The 19,196-nt window shown below is 52.6% G+C and overlaps 1 protein-coding gene across 3 annotated transcripts in view; it reads right to left on the reverse strand.

Annotated features, from left to right (window-relative positions):
- Positions 1-5,012: 5,012 nt before the first annotated feature.
- Positions 5,013-19,196, reverse strand: part of LOC111149476 (PTPRF interacting protein alpha 1) — an 80,158-nt gene continuing 65,974 nt past the window's right edge. The window contains exons 22-28 of one of the 3 annotated variants that reach the window (XM_022506568.1): positions 14,105-14,280; positions 13,924-14,021; positions 11,743-11,918; positions 11,001-11,069; positions 9,860-10,022; positions 7,563-7,633; positions 5,013-6,357 (exon numbers count right to left, since the gene is read on the reverse strand). In XM_022506568.1, coding sequence (XP_022362276.1) covers positions 7,575-7,633; positions 9,860-10,022; positions 11,001-11,069; positions 11,743-11,918; positions 13,924-14,021; positions 14,105-14,280 — 741 coding nt within the window. In that variant the 3' untranslated portion in view covers positions 5,013-6,357; positions 7,563-7,574. Of the gene's footprint in view, positions 6,358-7,562; positions 10,023-11,000; positions 11,070-11,742; positions 11,919-13,923; positions 14,022-14,104; positions 14,281-19,196 lie in introns of those variants that run through there. The other 2 variants (XM_022506569.1, XM_022506567.1) reach the window with 2 other exon arrangements.

Below are 19,196 nucleotides of genomic sequence, written 5' to 3' on the forward strand. Positions count from 1 at the left end.
TGGAAGACTGAGGTCAGGGCACCCGCAGAAGTGGTGTCAGGGGAGAGCCGGCTTCCTCATTCACAGATGGCCACCTTCCCGGTGGGCCCTCTCATGACACAGGGGCAAGGGAGCCCTCTCGGGCCCCTTTACAAGAGCAGTGGCATGAGGTCCCCCCCGCCCACAGGACCTGAGCACCTCCCAAAGTTGCCGCCACCAAACACCATCACATCGTGCATTAGGTTCAGTATATGAGTTTCAGGGGGACACAAGCGTGCCATCCGCAAGGGCGACCTAGCTGTGTCTCCCGTCCAGAGACGGATGGAGTCTGTGTCTCTAGCCTCTTGCATCCCGCCTGGGCCTGGGACTTGTTCTTGTCAGCATAAGGGCAGGAAACAACGTGGTATGAGTCCTGTGGACAGCGTTCAAGGGGTCTAGCCCTGGGGCCCCCTTCGTTTCGGATCTTGCATTTCAGGAGCTGGAGGAAGCCCTGCAATGACGCACCCCAGTGGGGGGTGAGCGGGCCACGTGAGCAGGAACACGGGTCCCCCCAGACCTGCGGGCCACACGAGCCCATGGCCCCCGGCACATGGGGGCATCCGGGAGAGACCAGCCAAGGGGCCACCCGGGTTGGCAATCCAGCAAATCAAGAGAAACAGTAAATCGTTTCTTTACCATGAAGCTCTGGGCGGGGGGGGGGGGGGGGCTTTTACAAGGCAGCAGGGAAGAATCCACGGCAGATGGAGGTCTCCGGGAGGGTTGGACGAAGACCGCATACAGACAAACAGGAGGTCGCAGAACATGTGACAGTCTATGTGGGACACAAGGTTCCAGTCATCTGCTGCCATGTAAGGCGGCACCCCACAAGTTCACGAGAAAAAGCAACCCTCGTACCATGCTGGCATGTCGGGGATCGTGAGTTTGGACAGGGTGCAGGGCAATGGCTCATGTCCTTTCCGGTGGAGCCAGGGCTGGGCTGGCTCAGACGCTCCGCCGAATGTCTGGGAACTTGGTTCTCCCTGTTGGGGAAGATTGTCATGCCTTTTCTCTCGCCTGTCGTCAGGGACCGGGCTGTCCAGTGTGGCTCCCTCACTTAGGAGCCGGGCACATACCGGGGGATGGGAGGAACCTCTGGGGTCTCAACGTCCACGGCGCCAACATGGGGCTCGCTTGGGCTCCCTTACAGCGTGGGGGTTGGTCTCTGGGCAGTTGGACGTCTACTTGGGAGCTGGTTTCTAGAAGGCTTCTGATGGCCTCACTGCAGTGGTCCCCGAGTGTCCCCTCTGCACATTCCCATGGTCAACCAGTGGCCCAGGCTTAAGGCGGGGGGGATTAGACTCCACCCCAGATGGGAGTTGTCGCAAAGGACCTGTGGCCCATCGCAACTGGGACACACTTCTCCAAGTCTGATGTGTCGCCGCTCCCAGGACGCATCCCGCCTTCGCCCGCATCAACCCAGATGCCCCTTCGCCGGTGTGATCTCACAGCCAGTCCCAGGCGCCATTTCGTCCATAAACCCTGGGGAGCACAGTGGTACCCCATGCCCGCCGTGCTGTAAGGCCAGCAGTCCACGTGGCTGGCAGTAAATGATGCTAAATCCCCATCCCCCTCAAAGAGATGCCAGTAGCAGGTGAATCCTGACTGGTGAGCCGGGAGCCCACACTAAGCACGTGTTTCTTAGGGGAAAGGCGGGAGGAGAGAAGCAGGGGCGGCCGCACGTGGGCAGGGAGGGGGAGCAAGGACGGCGGCCGCTGCTGTTTTCCTTGGAATTGAAGGGGCGCCTGGGTGGCTCAGTGGGTTAAGCATCTGCCTTGGGCTCGGGGCATGATCCCAACATCCTGTGTCGGGCTCCCGACTCGGCGGGGAGCCTGCTTCTGCCTCGGCCCTTCCCTCTGCTTGTGCTCTCTGTCAAAAAAAAAAAAAAAAAAAAAAAAGGGACGCCTGGGTGGCTCAGTGGGTTAAGCAGCTGCCTTCGGCTCAGGTCATGGTCCCAGCATCCTGGGATCGAGTCCCACATCGGGCTCCTTGCTCATCAGGGAGCCTGCTTCTCCCTCTGCCTCTGCCTGCCATTCTGTCTGCCTGTGCTTGCTCTCTCTCCCTCTCTCTCTCTGACAAATAAATAAATAAAATCTTAAAAAAAAAATAACCTTTAAAAAAATTTTTTTTTTCTTAAAAAAAACAAAACAAAGAGGGGCATCTTGCTGGTCCATTGGTGGAGCGTGTGACTCGCCGATCTCAGGGTCATGAGTTCGAGCCCCACGTGGGGTGTAGAGATTGCTTAAAATCGTGAAAGAATAAAATTAAACATTGAACAGAAAAGGGGGTGATGGCGAACGGATGACTCAGAGCTCTTCAGCCCCGTAGCTTGTGTGATGTCACAAGTCCTCGGCGACACTGCTTTTGTTCAATTAAAAAAAATTCAATTTTCTTTACTTTTAATTTAAAAATTTAAAAATTGTTTTTGTTTAATTTTAGGAGAGCATGCTGACTGTGGAGCTGAAGCCCGGAAGCCGCGGGCTGGCGGCCGCCCCTCATGGCGGGCAGGGAACTGTGTTCTGTTGCCTTCCTCGGAAGAGGGCCGGCAAGACCCATTGAAAATAATGCAAGATGGGCCCCCCTCGGGCCCGGCCGCGGGACAGTGGGCCCGTGGGGGAAATCAGGACACCCCTGCACAGCTCCATCTGCACTGGTGCACCCCGAAATCCGTCCAGGGGTGCCCCCTCAACCATGTGGCTGCAACCCGCAGCCTCCACTGCAGGACCCCGGTGCCCAGGCGGGCGCTGCCTCCTCCCACCAGCAGGCGGGACTGTTAGCTGTGGTCACGGTCTCCCCGGCACCTCCAAGTGGCTGCCCAGGGCAGGCCCTCCACGATAACCTCCAGGGGGTTATTGGAATAGCTTTTTAATAGAGCAGAGTCCCCCCCAGGCCCCCAGCCCGGCCGTCACCAGTCTGTGGTCAGGCGATACTCGGCACACTCAAGTTCAAAGGTCAACCACAAGTAAATCTGTCTTTGTGCCAGAGGTGCCCCTGCATGATTTTGTGTCCTCTGCTCTCCCCTGGCCAGACCCTGGGCTGCTCCCTCCCCGAATCTCGGCTCAGCAGCTCCCTGCTCCCTGCTCTCGGCTTTCCATACCCGGAGACAGTTCTGTTCGCTGGGAGGGTGGGGCCTGTCCTCCCTACCCTGTCGTCGCCATTAGAAATGTCCCTCAGTGAGGCGGGCTGACCAGGGGGCCCCCCAGCAGACCTCCTCTGTCCAGGCCTCCGGAACCTGTGAGTGGGGCTTCACCTGGAAAAGGGGTCTTTGTCGATGCAGCTACGTGAGGGAGCTTGAGCCCGTCCTGGACCCCTAGGGAGGGCCCCTGACAGGTGTTCTTACGGGAGGCAGAAGGTACGAGAGGCCGGGAAGACGGTGCGGAGCTGGAGAGCCCCGTCCACCTGCACACAGGACAGAGTTAGCACGCTGTGAGGACTAGAACCCAAACCCACGGTGCTTCAGAACACACGATGCAAAACAAGAAGGAGGGCTTAGGCCCAGCAGCGGGGAGGGCAGCAGCAGGAGCTCCTCCGTGGGAGCACGTGGGGCCAAGGGATGACAGACGAGCCCTGGGACATCCGTGTGGGAAGCGCAGACTGTAGACAGGCAGCCAGTGGGCCTTCTCGGAGCCACGGAACGTCCCAGACGCCTGCTTACAGCTCTCAAACGGACGTTTGCTTTTTAGGCATAAATGGAATCGGCAAGTGAAATCTTTTTTTTTTTAAATTTCACTTGTTTGACAGACAGAGATCACAAGTAGGCAGAGAGGCAGGCAGAGAGAGGAGGAAGCAGGCTCCCTGCTGAGCAGAGCGCCTGATGGGGGGCTGGATCCCAGGACCCTGGGATCATGACCTGAGCCGAAAGCAGAGGCTTTAACCCACTGAGCCACCCAGGCGCCCGGCCAGTGGAATCTTAACAAAACGGCAGCACCTTAATGAATCTGTGATGAGTTGGGTTTGTTTCCAGAAACTTTCAGATGCCCAAGGCTTGCCTGGCTGTGGTCATCGACAAGGCAATGTGAGATTTTTTTTTTTTTTTAATTTTATTTATTTGACAGAGAGAGAGATCACAAGCAGGCAGAGAGGCAGGCAGAGAGAGAGGAGGAAGCAGGCTCCCCGCTAAGCAGAGAGCCCGATGCGGGGTCCGATCCCAGGACCTTGAGACCATGACCTGAGCTGAAGGCAGAGGCTTTAACCCACTGAGCCGCCCAGGTGCCCCGGGAATGTGAGATTAAAGGCACAAGGAGGTGCGGCACCGTTCCAGGTCTCACACTTAACGCTGCGAACTAGGAAATGCAGAGAACGAGGCTTCCCCTGAATTCCATTAAGATCAGCCGGCCCGGTTCTAACAGGACGACACAGGAGAACCCGGCTGTGCCCTGACGGAACCGAGAACAGCTGGATTCACTCACAGAAGGGAGTCACGGCTCGCTCAGAGCAGCAGCCCGTCCGCTCTGCGGGGAGCAGGCAGAGCAGGACGGTGAGAACCAAGCCGCCTTCGCAGGGCGCACGGTGGGTAGTGTGCCCGCCTCCCCACCCCAATGGGGATCCGGTCTCCGGCATGGGGAGGGGGGACCATCAGAGTCGGCTAGCCCTAACCGCCCCCTCCCCTCTGCCCTGCAGCGCGCAGGTTCCCAGGGGCCACGAGAAGTGTAAGGACGCAGCCCTGGGTACCGTCTCTGGTCACATGAGGACAGCAGCGGGAGAGGAAAGCCCAGGCAGACGACGGCCCGGAGATGAGAAAACAGTGGTGAGCACGCACGCTTGCACACGCACACGCTCCCTGGCCTCGTTGGGGCCCTGGAGGGGGGCCAGGGAGATGTGAGTCTCTGTGCCTCCGGGACCCAGGGCACAAACACTGGGTCCCCCTCTGGGTGACACCCCGGGCCTGCACATGCACCCTTGGACTGTTCGGGTCTCCGAGCTGCTCTGCACACTAGACCCCCCGCACCACCGCGGGCCCCCAGGGGACGCGCACAGTGAGTCGGCGACGCCCGGTGGCTGGTTGTCAGTGTTCTTTATTGGCAGTGGAAACGCTTCAGTACTGTGTTGAAAGACAGCAATAAATAATACTGTGATAAAAATAGCTCCAAAGTAGACTGTACAGACTTTGTTACATAGTCAGAAGTTCACAAAAGATTAATAGAAAAACAGAGTGGTAACGGTGAATTGTACGCGTAAATGAAAAGCAGAAACCAAATGTAGAAAGACATGCCGTTTCCAGCGCTATCAGCGGCATAATAAATAACGCACCGTGGTCAGACACATTTCTTGCTGGCTTTTTAATATGCCGAGGAGAAAGGAAGAGTTACATTTGCTCCTTATACAATCCAAAAGGGCTATCTCATCAAAGTCTAAAAATGTACGACTAGGTCCATTCTTTAAACATGTTTACAAACAAATGTAAAAAGATGATTTACATAAGAACAGTAAGGCCTTGTTAGAGTTGCACAACATTATTTCCAGGACGGCGCCCCTCCTCCCCTGCGGGCACCCAGCTGGGGGGGGGGCAGTGCTTCCTGACTGGTCCTCTGAGAGTCCTCGCCAGCGAGCTCCACACCAGGAGGGCGCCCGGGCCCCCCCCCCCCAGGCCCTCAGGGTCCTCAGCCCGCTCCGAGCCCCCCTGGGGGGCGAGGCTCTAAAGAGTCCAGGGGTCCTAAGAGATTCCCATAGTGTTCCGATAATCTTTCCAGTCCAAATTTTCAGAAGCTGATATTTAACACCAGATAGTTTAAATCTGTTCAGGCTGTGGAATAAAGCATTTCTTGCTAGAAAAAGTAGAGTTAAGGTCAGTCATTAAAATACAACAGTTGCTTGAAATCGAGTCTGCTTCTTTCCAAAATGATTGTTGTGGAGCTGGGTTCCGTGTGATAGCACACGTTGTGTCATGATGACTTTACAAGCGTGGAAAAATCCTCTCTGTCAGGGTTTACTAATAACAAATGAAGCAATGGTAATTACAATAAATGCACAATTTACAAAAGCCCTAGATTTGTCCTTACGATTTATACATACAAGCAGTACAGTACATTCATCTGGAAGACTAAAATTAGATAAAAGAACATGAATTGATTTGAAAGGATATTTATAGCCTGGATATACATGAAAAAGTCAGTAACTATGTAAATGAAGTCATAAGTTTACATAAATATAAGAAACATTAAATTCTAAAATATTTTCTCTATGGTATTCATGAATTTTTCGCTAATTAAAAACTCTGTAATAAAATATCTCACGGTCCATATAACAAGTATTAACAGATTAAAGATTCCATTGAACTTTAAAATGTAGTCTTTGTTGGATTCAAAATGCTGCATAATCATCTGTAGAAGTAGTGCGGGTAAACTGGAAAACAGAAACAGACAAAAGAATCAGCCTTTTCATCATTATTATTATTAACGTGTAACGTGTTATTTGTTTCAAGGGAAGAATCAGCCTTAAGACAAGCCACGTGAGCAGCGGCTTCCGGGCCGGCAGGTCCCAGCGCGCCTCCCCTCCTGCCACTGGGGCTTCAGCCCCTCTGAGAAGTTAGAGAAAACATCGAGCTTTTTGCTTGTCAATGAGAATTCATTTTGGCCTACGTCTAAAAGTTACCAATTTTAAAAAAGGATGAAAAAACAGAATTTTGAAAAGGTTTTATTTTTAAGTAACTCTACACCCAATGTGGGGCTCGAACTCGAGCCTGAGACCCAGAGCCGCACGCCCCTCAGACTGAGCCAGCAGGAGCCCCAGCAACCATACCTCCTGGCTGAGGGAGCAAACCCAAGTAAGAGCAAACAAAGCCACCCCCAACCCAAGGGCCCCCAGAGCAGGGGCAGGAGTCCGGGCTCCTGGGCCTGCACCAGAAATTTCAATCCACAAACTCAGCCCCTCTTGGGGCAACACACTTGGCTTTTTGTTTCTTTGTGGTATTTTTTAGACCAGCCTCTTAGGGCGCCCGGGGGGCTCAGTCGGTGGGGCGTCTGACTCCTGGTTTGGGCTCAGATTGGGCCCTCGGGGTCGTGAGATCGAGCTCCGCATCAGGCGCCACACGCAGCGCTGAGGCCGGGAGAGGTTCGTGCACGCGGCCCTGCCCCCACCGCTCACACGCGTGTGCACACGTGCTCCCCGCGCTCTCTCAAACCGGTCTTTAAAGCAAACCCCAGTCTCTCAGTGGAGAGGCTCTCAGCGCCGCACGGTGGGGCTGCCTCACGAAGCTTCAAGCTTGGGGCCTGTTTCACTCAGGACCGTGTCTCCAGGGGCTGGAGGCGGCAGCCTGGGGGGTGACGGCAGGTGCAGGCAGCCACCCAGGCGCCAGAGACTTGCTGGGGACAGCCCGCCAAGGGCCGGGTTCCCTCTCCTGTGCTGTCCTGCCTCTCCCCGCCCTGCACCCCCAGGAAGACAGGAGCTGACACCGGAGCCAGCAAGGACAGAAATGACATACCCCGTCTCGCTCGCGGACCCAGGACACGGCGGCCTGCGTGTGCGGCACGCACGGTGGGCACAGGGGCTCGTGCGCACACTCCTGAGCAGGGCCTGAGCTCCTGGGGCCGCCTCTCCCGGCTACTCACCCGCAGGAGGCGTCAGCAGGAGTAAGTCCTGACCGTGGCGGAGTCCAGCCTCTGCGGTCCTGACACGCCGCCTGCTCCGACGGCCACGAGGGGAGGCGTGCAAACACAGCATGCTGTTAGTCTCAGAGCGGCGCGCACACACATGCACGCACACACACATTCACGGCCATAGCAGCGCCTATGGTGGGGCTCCCAGGGGACCTCCGAGCAGGACTGGAGGAGCCGGAGGAGGGGAACTGAGTCACCAAGTGGCCTTGTCCCCGCACCCCCTGAGCAGCCCAGGGGGCCCTGGGGCAGCAGGTGACAGGAGAGCAATTCTGCCACACTCCTCTGCATTAGTGACAATCATGAACACGGTGACTTCATCTCTCCTTAAAGCCTCCAGATTTATAGACTTTTCTGGACTGTTCTTTCAGCCCTAAGTACCCATCTGTCAAGGGAGAGTGGGAGGCGAACAGCCCGGCAGCAAGCTGAGCGTCCCCAGGCCGCTGCAGGGTCCCAGGGCCCGTCCCGAGGCCCGCTCTGGCCGTCTGGCCAAGAAGGACGGCCTTGCCCTCCCAGCAGCAGGTGCGGGACCGCGCTCAGGAAACCCAAGCCCAGCGCCCCTTCCTGCGGGAGCCGCGGGCGCGCCTCAGGTGCTCTGTGCTATCAAGAGCCCCTGCGTGGCTGGGCTGCGGGCCGCGGGCAGTCCCCAGCCCCAGCCCCGTCTCCCACAGGTGGCCCAGGAGCCCTGTTACTGACGTCTGCCCTGGGGCCGGGAAGCACATGCAAGGAGCTGGGGCGCCGGGCCCCCAGCACCCCACATTTCAGAAGCCAGGACGCCCACGGGACCCGAGTTACGCCTCCGTGGCTACGTGGGCAAGGGTCCCCTCCCAGGGCTGCGCTCCCTGCGCCTTTCTCCAGGCTCATGGTTCGTTCACCCGAGCTGCGATCCAAACGTCGCTAACGTTTCTAACAAGCCGGATGCGATTCGGGAAGCGAAGCTGCGAGGAAAGCAGAAGAGCAGCTGCCTGCCCCAGAGGCCGAAGGCTAAGTGACCACTACAACCTAGAGAAATCATCTACAGGCTTCTCGAAGAAAAATGCTATTTTTTTCAAAAGGCTGGGTTTTTCCCTCGTTAAGCATGCCGCTGAAGTCTGGTGAAGAGATGCGGTGTTTTAAATGAAAACACCGCCCGGCAAGCCTCCCTCACTCAAAGCTCAGCGAAGGCTTTCTGGAAAGTGCTTTCCTCGGGGCTGTACGTGGGCAGTGAGAGCAGAACTCGCAGCCCTCGGCACAGGCAGAGCGAGGGGTAGGGGAACCGGAATACCGCGCTGTGCGTCTACACCCGCGCCCTTCCCTGCATTGCCCAGCCCGTCCACCAAGCATCACACGGGCCGACGGGTCGGGGCACGCCAGACACTCGCCAACCGCTTCCCGTGAAGGACTCGCTGCCACAAGCCATCAGTGAGGAAGACGCCAGCAACAACCACTCTGCAGATGGGGACGCTGAGGCACAGGGCTCAAGGTATGTGCCTCACACGGGGCAGAGCCCGATTCTAGCCCAGGCCGGGGAGTCTGGGCCTCCCTCCTGTCACTTAGTGGGACAGGGTCAGAGCGGAGCCGTCCCTCCGCAGGCCACAGCCACGTCCTCACTAGCAGAGGGACCGTCCGGGGACCATCACCAGGTGACACGACGACCGTCCAGCCAGAGTACCGACAGGACCGGCCGTGCTCTGTGAGGACCTCCCGGGGTCCCCTGCTCCCTGTGCCGCCTCCTCTTACAACATGTCACGACCCTGGCAAGTGCGAGCAGGGACGGAGGCAGAGACTGCGCTGATGACAACGGACTAGTCACTCCTCCCCGCAGAGACAAGTCCCAGGGGTGAAGGACGCGGTGGGAAAGCTCCTGCCGCTCAGGGCAGAGCCCCCAGGCCGCACGGACAAGTCTCTGCACGCGAGGACGTTGGTCCCACGCTCTGAGGACACACGCGCCGCTCAGCTTCCTCAGTCGGGAGAACGTGCTACTGTTCGACCAGGTGTGATCGGAAAATGCGTCTGTGTATGAACTTTCTACACAGCCGTGAGGGTCAATTTTAGAGCACGTGTACGCTCTGCCTGTGCAGAAGCCTGCGAGTTCTGCTCTCGCGGCCCACATACAGCCCCGGGGAAAGCACCTTCCAGAAAGCCTTCCCTGAGCTTGCACGCAACCGCAGCCACACGTCCCCAAACTCCCAGCTCGGACCGCTGTTAGTGCCCCCGCCAGAAAGCGGCTCGTGCTGCCGGCTGCGGCCGGGGGAGCGTGGGGCGCCACGTACCGTCCAGCTGCATCTTCTTTGGCTGCACAGAGGGCGAGGACAGAGAAGTGACCCGGAAGTTTGCGGGGAGAGTCTCTGCTGACCCAGCAGCTAAGCCACGAACGTCCTTTGGTCTAAACTTTTTCCTCCAGGAAGGTGCCCTCCTAAAGCTTTTATCGTCATCCTGGTAAATTAAAAGGCAGAAAGCAGGACTGCTTTTAAAATAAAGGACTAAATACGCAGTAAAGTCACCATCCCTTTAAAATGTCCTTGTCACCGCATTTTTGTTCACGTGTATCTAACCCCATTCTTGATAACCATTGGACTTTGTGCCCAGACTGGGAACTTCAGGGAGCAAAAGGGAGCAGGGCCGCCCTCATGCTGGGACCCCAGGTGGGCACAAATCAGGACAGTCCTGGGCCTCCCGGGGGTGTGCCTATCTGCCACGTGTTGCTCCTTCTCCAGCAAAGATCACCTTCTAGCTCGGTAAGATACTACGTCTTTGTCTTCAAAACAGTCTTCAGGCTGGGACAGGCCAGCGGGTCAGGTGTTCTGTTCCCACCACACTCAAGCGCTCGCACAGCGATGAAGACAGTAACACGTCATGGTGTGGGAGCACACGAGTCATGGTCTCGTATGATGAAACATGAACGTGTCCTGTGTTTCCAAATAAACTTCTAAAACCTTCCACCAGAGCGCAAGGGGCCCTGGCTGGGGTAGGTATCCAGCTGTCCCAAAACACAGCTCAGACTCTCTTCCTAGACTGCAACCAATGCTTTCTGATGCAAAAAACATTTCTGAAGAGTATCAAAAGTTAAATAGCAAAAATTAAACACCTCCCCATCTTAGTGAAAATACTGCTTTCGTATTAGTTCATTTGTTAATAAATTAAGAGCAAAGCTTAGCTCGTAAAGTAAAACCATCTCCACATTTGGAAGAGTCAACAGACTACTCAGCACCTACAAATACGCAAATTTATGTTGGTTTCTTTATATTTACAGATTTTACTTTCAGGTTATCTCTGTACCTAATGTGGGGCACAAGCCCGCAACCCTGAGACCAAGAGGCCCGCACGCCACCGAGCTGAGCCAGAAGGGCCCCCCCCCCAAACATGAAATTTACATTTAATGCAAATTTAAAAATCATGAGGGTGAAAACTTACTTCATCAAACCTTCTGTCAGTCCCCATGACCAGAAGGTTGTTAAACTCTCTCTCCAAGACAGCGCGAGCCTGAAATCATAACAGAACAACGCCCCCAAACTCCCATCAGCCTCATCTGGAGGATGTCCGCGTACCACGGCTGCTTTTAAACGGAGAATTTAAAAAAGAAACCAACAATAACTCAAGGGCTGAAGGCCTGGAACCACCCAGTGTACTTTAAGTCAGCGGTTTTAACGGGGAGTCATTTACAGGCCCTGGGAGGTGGGCATCCGCGGGCTCCCGGGACACCGGGTAACAAGTGTGCCGTGCGGGCGGCTGCTGGAGGGGAGGTTGAGGGACTGGGCAAGTACAACATTGTGTAGACAAACAAAACCATTCCCGATTCTCCAATGAGCCCATGGGTCAAAAAGGAGGACACAGGGAAATGAGAAAGTTCTCGAGACCTCCGTCCGGTGGCGTACTTGAGTGAGAGTGTCCCTCTCCTCGGCCGCTCTACGAGTAGCCAGTGTGGACACGGGTCTCCCGGACACCATCTACTCCAGGACTCCTGCGTGCCCCAGGCCCGGGAAGGGGAGGCAGACTCGAGGAGCAGCTAGGGAGCACTGTGCGCTCTGAGCCAGCACGTGGCAGACAAGGCAGGGGGAGAGAGGAAGGGCTGGCCGGGGTGGGGGTGGGGGGGTGTTGGCTCGAAGGTGGAGTGCAGCGGTGGCTGGAGGGGAGGGTGTGGGCGCCGCCGCGTCACCTGCGTGTTCTGTGTGGGGATCTGCAGCAGGAGCGCCAGGGCGTTGGCATCAAAGGTCTCGTCCAAGGCCATCAGCGCGCCGTGGACGCCGCTCTCGATGAGGTTGTTGGCGTATTCTTTAAGGCCGATTGACAGGATCCAGCGAATCACTCGGTCGTTGCTCCAAACCAGCACATCTGCAGACAAGTGAAAACTAGGCTCCGGGCGCCGCAGGAAGCTCTTTTCCCGCGTCCGCCCCGCAACATGATCAAGACACCCCTGCAGGCCCCGAGCCTCCAGCGCCTGACACGAGATGTGAGCCAAACGGGCCCGGGGGCACGGCCGGGTGGGCGCAGGGAGGGCTTCTGCCGCACTCGCACGCTGCTGTCCTGGCCTGTGGCTTGTCTGGTGGAGACCGTCCTACTGAAACTCACTCTGACTCGACCTGGGGCAAGGAACTTACTACACACACTGAGTTTCTAGGGAATAGAAAGCGACGGGGGCCCAGGCTTCAGAAACCAAAAGGACACACCAAGAATCCGAACACCCACTAGGTAGACACGTGCTTGCCCTACAGACCCCGGATCTTCTGAAATACTGTCACCCCATCAGAGGCGGGGGCCGCTGGTACTGTGGCTGGGCAGCTTGTGAATTCGACACAAACCCCTCATAATCTCAAACACTTTTTAATTGTTGCATTTTAAGAACAGAAAACCTGGAGGATATTCTCCAGCATATTAGAAGCTGTGGGGGAAGATCTTCTATTTATGCAAAGTAATAAACTATCACTTTTGCTCTAGCAGAGATCTAAAAATAGCCACCCTGTAAAAAAATACACCCAGAAGATCACCAGTTCCTTTCAAAGACTGCTTCCGTCAACTGTGAAAAGATTTAAGATGGAAATACAAAACAAATGAAACAGATTTACATATCTCATCTCCCACCTCCTTTTCTAGATAAAAGGACAGATATACACACACAGGCACAGCGGGTAAAATATTTAGAGATCATAACTGTATTTATATGTTAAATGCATTGTATTGCATTGCGTGTGTTTCGAAGAGAGATTACAAATGTTAGCTAAAGGTTTTTCCTGTGATTCGCAGTAACTCAATCATGGCCAGACTAGCCTTCAAATGGGCCACCTCCCCAACCATATCATTGTCTTTAACTTCTGTCTTACTAAAGACACCGGACGAAAACCACACTTCCGGGGACTGCGGTAGTAAGGATCACGTAAATCAACTCCATGCTTAGAGCTGGTCAACACGGCTCACCTGCTATTACCATTCTTAGTGATTCCTTTATACTGAAGATTGGCGGAGCCTTTATTTGGGAGCTTAATCGTTACCACCTTATTTCCAAGCAAACTACTACACTGCTCACCGAGAGGTGCCCTGGGTGGGCAGCTCCCCAGCAGAGGAGAGCACCTGCCGCCTCCCAGCCGGGCACTCTTGTCCCCGTAACACCCCTTGGCCTATTTTCTACTTGAAATGCCTCTGCCCACGGCCCGGCCCCAAGAAGAGGCTCTCCATCCCGTCTTTAGGGCTGACTACCATGGAAACCCCACACTGCTCCCTCAGCCACGGGAGCAGAGCCACACTGTTCTTCTCTTCCGGGCCGATCAGGCCCTGGCTAGACAGCAGTGCTCGTCACGCTTCCACCAAGCAGCACGCAGCACGGGCCTGTTCGCCTCTGTTGCTATCTGGCCTCACGTAGCAGCATTTCTGGACTAAGGAGGACATGTGTCCTCACAATGGGAGAGGTCTGAGGTCACAGGAAAAATGCTCACCTTGAGACCCCGACCTTACAGACTGATGTGAGCACAAGGCAACAGGCACAGAGGAGGGTCTTAGAGGTGCCCAGTCACCCCTCCTTTCTCTGTAATGATGCCGGACTAGCCTTCTCCACTTAAAGCCTTTCCTTACTTTTTTTAATTGCTTATTTTATTTATTTTTAATCTCTTTTTAAAGTTTTGTTTTTGAGTAATCTCTACACCCACTGTGGGGCTTGAACACACAACCCCGAGATCAAGAGTCGCACACTCCGCTGACGGAGCCGGCTGGGTGCCCCTTGTAATTTTTTAACTTATTTTTCATTTTTTTTTTTCTTCCTGTTTTTGTTTTTAAATAGGCAGTCACCAGGCTGTTAGCACCGTGGGAAGCAGCAGTACCCCACATGCACAACACACGATATACTAGCCTTTTATTTCACTCTGGCTTTCTTCTCTTTTCTTCTCCAGTTCTTTCCGGTCATAATTTAATCTCCGCAGGCACATGATTCCACACTGAAAACTGTTTCTATTGGGGAAAAAAAAAAAAAGTGAGCCGTGGCCGCGGCGCAAGCTCCCGGAGCTAAGGGGCAGGACTCCCCGCGGGCCCACCTGTGGAGGCTGTCCACCATCTTCAGCTGCCCCCGCAGGTCCTTCTTGGTCAGGTGGTCCAGCATGCGCGCGTCCACCAGGCACTCCATGAAGTAGCTGCGGTACTGCGCCAGGCCCAGGCTGGGCAACCACTCGTTGCCGATCCACTCGTGGTTCATGTCCCCATAGGCCAGGGTCTGGTTGCAATAATTAAGCACATCAGTTCAGAAGAAAAGTCCCGGAAGAGGTCATAAGGGTCATTCAAATAATCTTTAAATTGGATTTTCAATCTGTTAAAGATTCTCAAAGGCTAAACTGATAACATTGTTTTTTATAATTTCAGAATAACTTGATCTCCTATTTACTCTTAAATTGCTAGTAACATTTTGTACAAAAGACATTATACCCTGAAAAGTCTATGACTTGTGCTAATGAATTTAACATATTTACCAAAGTACAATAAAATGGTGACAGTTGCATGCTGTCTCTCTGAGCTAGTCTTCATGTATAATGATACAACGACAAAGAACGATCACGGCTCATGAACAAGTTTGAAGGATCAATCCAAGTCTACTCAGTAAAAATCTCTCTGGCTGGCTTTCATTTTATTTTTAACACTTTGCTTTCTATATTTCTTTAAAAAAATAGGTTAATTTCAAAATCAACTTTAAAAAAATGAACTAAAACACAGATTGAAAGAAGAGAGGAACATGGTAAGGCTGAAGGAGAGACAGTCAGGAGACACCCCCTCACCTCGCCACCTAAATTGGTAACTGAGACCCTGAGCCAAACGACTGGCTCACGCGGACAGAGAAGCTTGGAAGCAGCAGTGTCACCTAACCCAACCAACATGAGAGGCCGTTCCAAACAGCAGCACACACGGAACATTCTCCAACACAGAACAATCGCCACGTGTTCGGAGAGACTGCAATCATACCAAGTATATTTCCTCTGACCTCAAGTGAATTACATTAGGAATCCATAATAAAAAGACATCTAGAAAAGTCCCAAATATTTGGAATTAGTAGACTTCCAAATAACCCATGTGTCAAAAGAAGAAATCACAAGGGAAACGGGAAAATATTTTGAACTAAATGAAAGTGAACGTGCAAGGAACACCTGGTTGGCCTTGGTCAGTGGAGTGTGTGACCTGATGTTGGGGTTGTGAGTTCAAGCCCCACACTGGGTATACATAAAATGAAGAAGGTAAAACCGGGATCTTCATAAACATCACTGAGAGTGATTGAGAAGAAAGATATAAATCACCAACATCAAGAATGAAAGAGGGGGCATCAGTATAGACCCTACAGACACTGAAATGGTAATATGGGAAAACTGTGGACAGCTATAAGAAACCTGGATAAAACAGGCAAATTTCATGAAAGACATATCTATGAGAGCCACTCAGTAAGAAACAGGTGACCTGTACCTGAACGTGAACTTGTAGCTATAGACCACACACACACACACACACACACACACACACACACACACACACTATGCCCATACACTCGATCTCTACTCTAAATGCCTTCACTAGTGAACTCTACCAAACATTTATGAAAAAAGTACCAATTCTACACAAACTATTATAAAAATGTGAAGAAGGAATATCTAACTCATTCTACAAGAGCGGCATTATCCTGACACTAAAATACACCAGACACATTTCAAGAAAACTACAGACCAATAAATATCCCTCACAGACACAGATGCAAATGTTTGTTAACAAAATGTTAGCAAAACAAATCAGTAATAAATTAAAAGAACAAGATACCATGACAAGTGGGGTTTATCCCAGGAACATAAGTTGGACCAATATTTGAAAAAATCAGAGAAATTCACTGTATCAAAGGACTAACATGAAGAACCACAGAAATGTGAGAAAGGTGTGTGATCAAATCATCACTCATTCACGGAAACCTCTGCAACCCAGGTTTGGACGACAACTGCCTCAACTTGACAAAGGCTTCTAAAAAAATACAGAGCGGTCAGTACACTCAGTGGTGAAAGAATGAATGCATCTTCCCTACATTCAGGAACAAAGTTAAGGATGTCTATTCCCACCACTTTCACTCAACACTGTACTGGAACTCTCAGCCACTGTGATAAGGCAAGAAAGAGAAATCAAAAGCATATGGGTTGGAAAATAAATAAAACTGTCTTATTTGTAGATGACTTGATGAGCAGTATTAGAAAAATACAGAGCAGGGGCGCCTGGGTGGCTCAGTGGGTTAAGCCTCTGCCTTCAGCTCGGGTCATGATCTCAGGGTCCTGGGATCGAGCCCCGCATTGGGCTCTCTGCTTAGCAGGGTGCTTGCTTCCTCCTCTCTCTCTGCCTGCCCCTCTGCCTACTTGTGATCTGTCAGATAAATAAATAAAATCTTAAAAAAAAAAAAAAGAAAGAAAAATACAGAGCAGCTATCTGAACTAAAGTGAGTTTAACCAAGTTGCAGAATACAAGGTCAATATATGAAAGTGAACTGTATTTCTAAATACTAGAAATGAGCTAGAAATGGAGATTTAAAAAAACTATAATGTGATCAAAACTCACAAAATCCTTTGGAATAAATGTAACAGGCTATGTGCAGGATTTGTGCCACGAAAAAGAACCTGATACATCGTAAGTATCCGCATACATCAGACGAAGGTACTGGGTGTTCTTCAGTCCTAGAAGACTGAGTGACTATCACAATTCTGTAGTGCCTACGGAATCCTTGGAAATGGTAACTCTCAACTACCGCGGTGTCCCGGCTTGAAAATACAGCCTCCAATCTATTATTTACACCAAACAAGCTAAAAGAAACTAGTCAAGTTACAACAGGAATGCTCAAATTCAGTAGAAAAAAACCTGTTTCACTACTGTCTCTAAATAACCATGAGTGAGAAAACCAGTAAACATTTTTGGAAAGTTGTCAGAGCGTCATGCTTTTTCAGCCTGAGTTTTAGAGTGTGAATACTCCTCACTGCTTTCTTGCCTCTGTTTACATATTCCTAATTGGACACAAAATGCAAAGAAATTTCTAAACAGACAATTCCATGGGAGCAGAGCCCTCCTTAACGTTGTTCACTCATTCCTCTAGCTCCACTTCTTCAGTGGTCCATGACATGAGCTCCCGGGGGAACCGGGCTCAAAGCCAGGGCGACCCACACCTCCCGGGCTGCCGTCACGTGTGCTGAAGAAGCAGGTGACAGGGATCTCTCTCGTGGTCAGGGACCACCTGGGCTCAAGAGACTGTCCCGGCACAGGCTCTGTGTTTTCCAGCCCTGACATGACCCAAATACGGTTCAGCTTTGTAACCTCTGTAAAACGTGAGGGACGATGGCCGCTGTCACCAGCAAGCAGCTCGGTTTCGCGCAGACAGCACATTGATGCTACTTGCTAAGTGAAGGCATCGAGGACGTGACCACACCTTGGGTGTTTTCCTGCCCTGGGCGCCAAGGGCATCTCAGACTGGCCCTGGGCTTTGGAGCTGGTGACTATGTAACGGCCTGCGGAGGGCGCACTGTACGACCTCTGCCCTTGGTGGCAGGTGGCAGGTGCGCCCAGGACGCCTCTTCGTCCTCCTCCCAGCTAGATGAGGGATGGAGCGGAAACCGTCCTTGTTTACGTGAAGACTGACGCTGGCTAATTCTGGCGTCACTGGCATGGCCCATCCTTGCTTATGTTTCCACTGCAAAGAGCAAACGTTCAGCTGGTTTAACTCACAAGTCACGCCCCAGTACAGAGAATCGCATACCGAGGTGCTGTCAAAGTCCTTCTAACGAAAAACACTGACGTTTAAGCAATTACGAAATGCACCCTTTTTAATTCACTCATGGCCACTGCTGGCCCTGTGAAGGGACGTCTGCGCGGGCTAAATGATTAATGGGGATACTCATCGGGGTAGCGGCACAGAGCGCCCGACTCAAACGGCAGGAGAGGGAGCGCACGGAGTACGATAGCCACTCTCCTCTTCTGCTTTTTAAAAAGGTAACATCGGCTTGATTTTAGGAGCACAGCTAGAGAAAAACAGGTGTTTCAACCACCAACTGGAAATGAGGAAAATTCAGATTTAGGATTAGTTTGATTTTTTTCAGATATACCAGCATCCTTTTGAGATCCTCGAACATGACACCATTAGTAAGAGCCCTGGGAAGAACCGCCCGGCCGCATCCTCGCAGCCTCCGATGTGGCGCCACGACGGAACAGCAAGTCGGGCGGCAACAGTGCTAGAATCCCAGGTGGGGAACCACTGCTTTTACTCAAGCTGTCTCAGATCAGGGCCGCCGGACAATCGCGACAGAGATTTACGTGAGCCGAAGAACCAGAAAGCTGAAAATCCGAATGCACGTTTTACAGGGAGAGGCTTGATTTCTGAGAATCCTACAAGTGAGACAGCCTCTTGACCAGCACAGCAGCAGGACAGCCCAGAGCAGCACCCTGAGACACAGACAGGCGGGGACGGTCCCCGTACCAAGTCTCATGCTGGGCACGCACCCCAGGGGCTGGCGAAGCCGCGGCACCCCATCCGCGAGCCGCGTGCTAAACGAAGTCATCTAGGTTACAGAGTGAACCACCACGGTGCCACACGGGAAAGGTTCAAATTTGTCCATGAGACGTACTCTTTAAACCTATGCTTCGCTCTGACTAACGCTTCTAAGTCATCAACAATATTCCGCACAAATTACGATGTTAAAAATGTCAAGAAGAGTCAATTACAAGCTTTCACACTCCAGCTCTTTTGCTGCGGTACATATAGTGAAGAGGATATTATAGAGAGTCTCCAACCTGAGCCCAGCTTCCCTCCTCATCCTCCTGGTGTTACGAGGTTAGGAATGCAAAAGAACAGAACTATTAGTATTGGTGAGCTTGGTGACGCAGGCGCATCGACGCTGTAGGAAAGGTGCGGGTGACGTGAGAGGAAAAGTTAAAAAAAAATCAAAGCATCATGCAAAACTCATGCAAAACCAACAATTCCGATTTCTCATGCAAAGAGCCAATTTCCCACGGCAAGCACCTCCATATAAGGAGAAAACTAGGGCCAGAACATGAAGACCGAGCGCCAAACTGAGGTCTCTCCTTAAAGGAGGCAGGAATTACATCTAAAGACAGCGAGTCTACTAATTTTAA

This window comes from Enhydra lutris, unplaced genomic scaffold (genome assembly GCF_002288905.1).
Source record: "Enhydra lutris kenyoni isolate GAN:26980312 unplaced genomic scaffold, ASM228890v2 scaffoldscaffold22, whole genome shotgun sequence".
Taxonomy (NCBI): domain Eukaryota; kingdom Metazoa; phylum Chordata; class Mammalia; order Carnivora; family Mustelidae; genus Enhydra; species Enhydra lutris.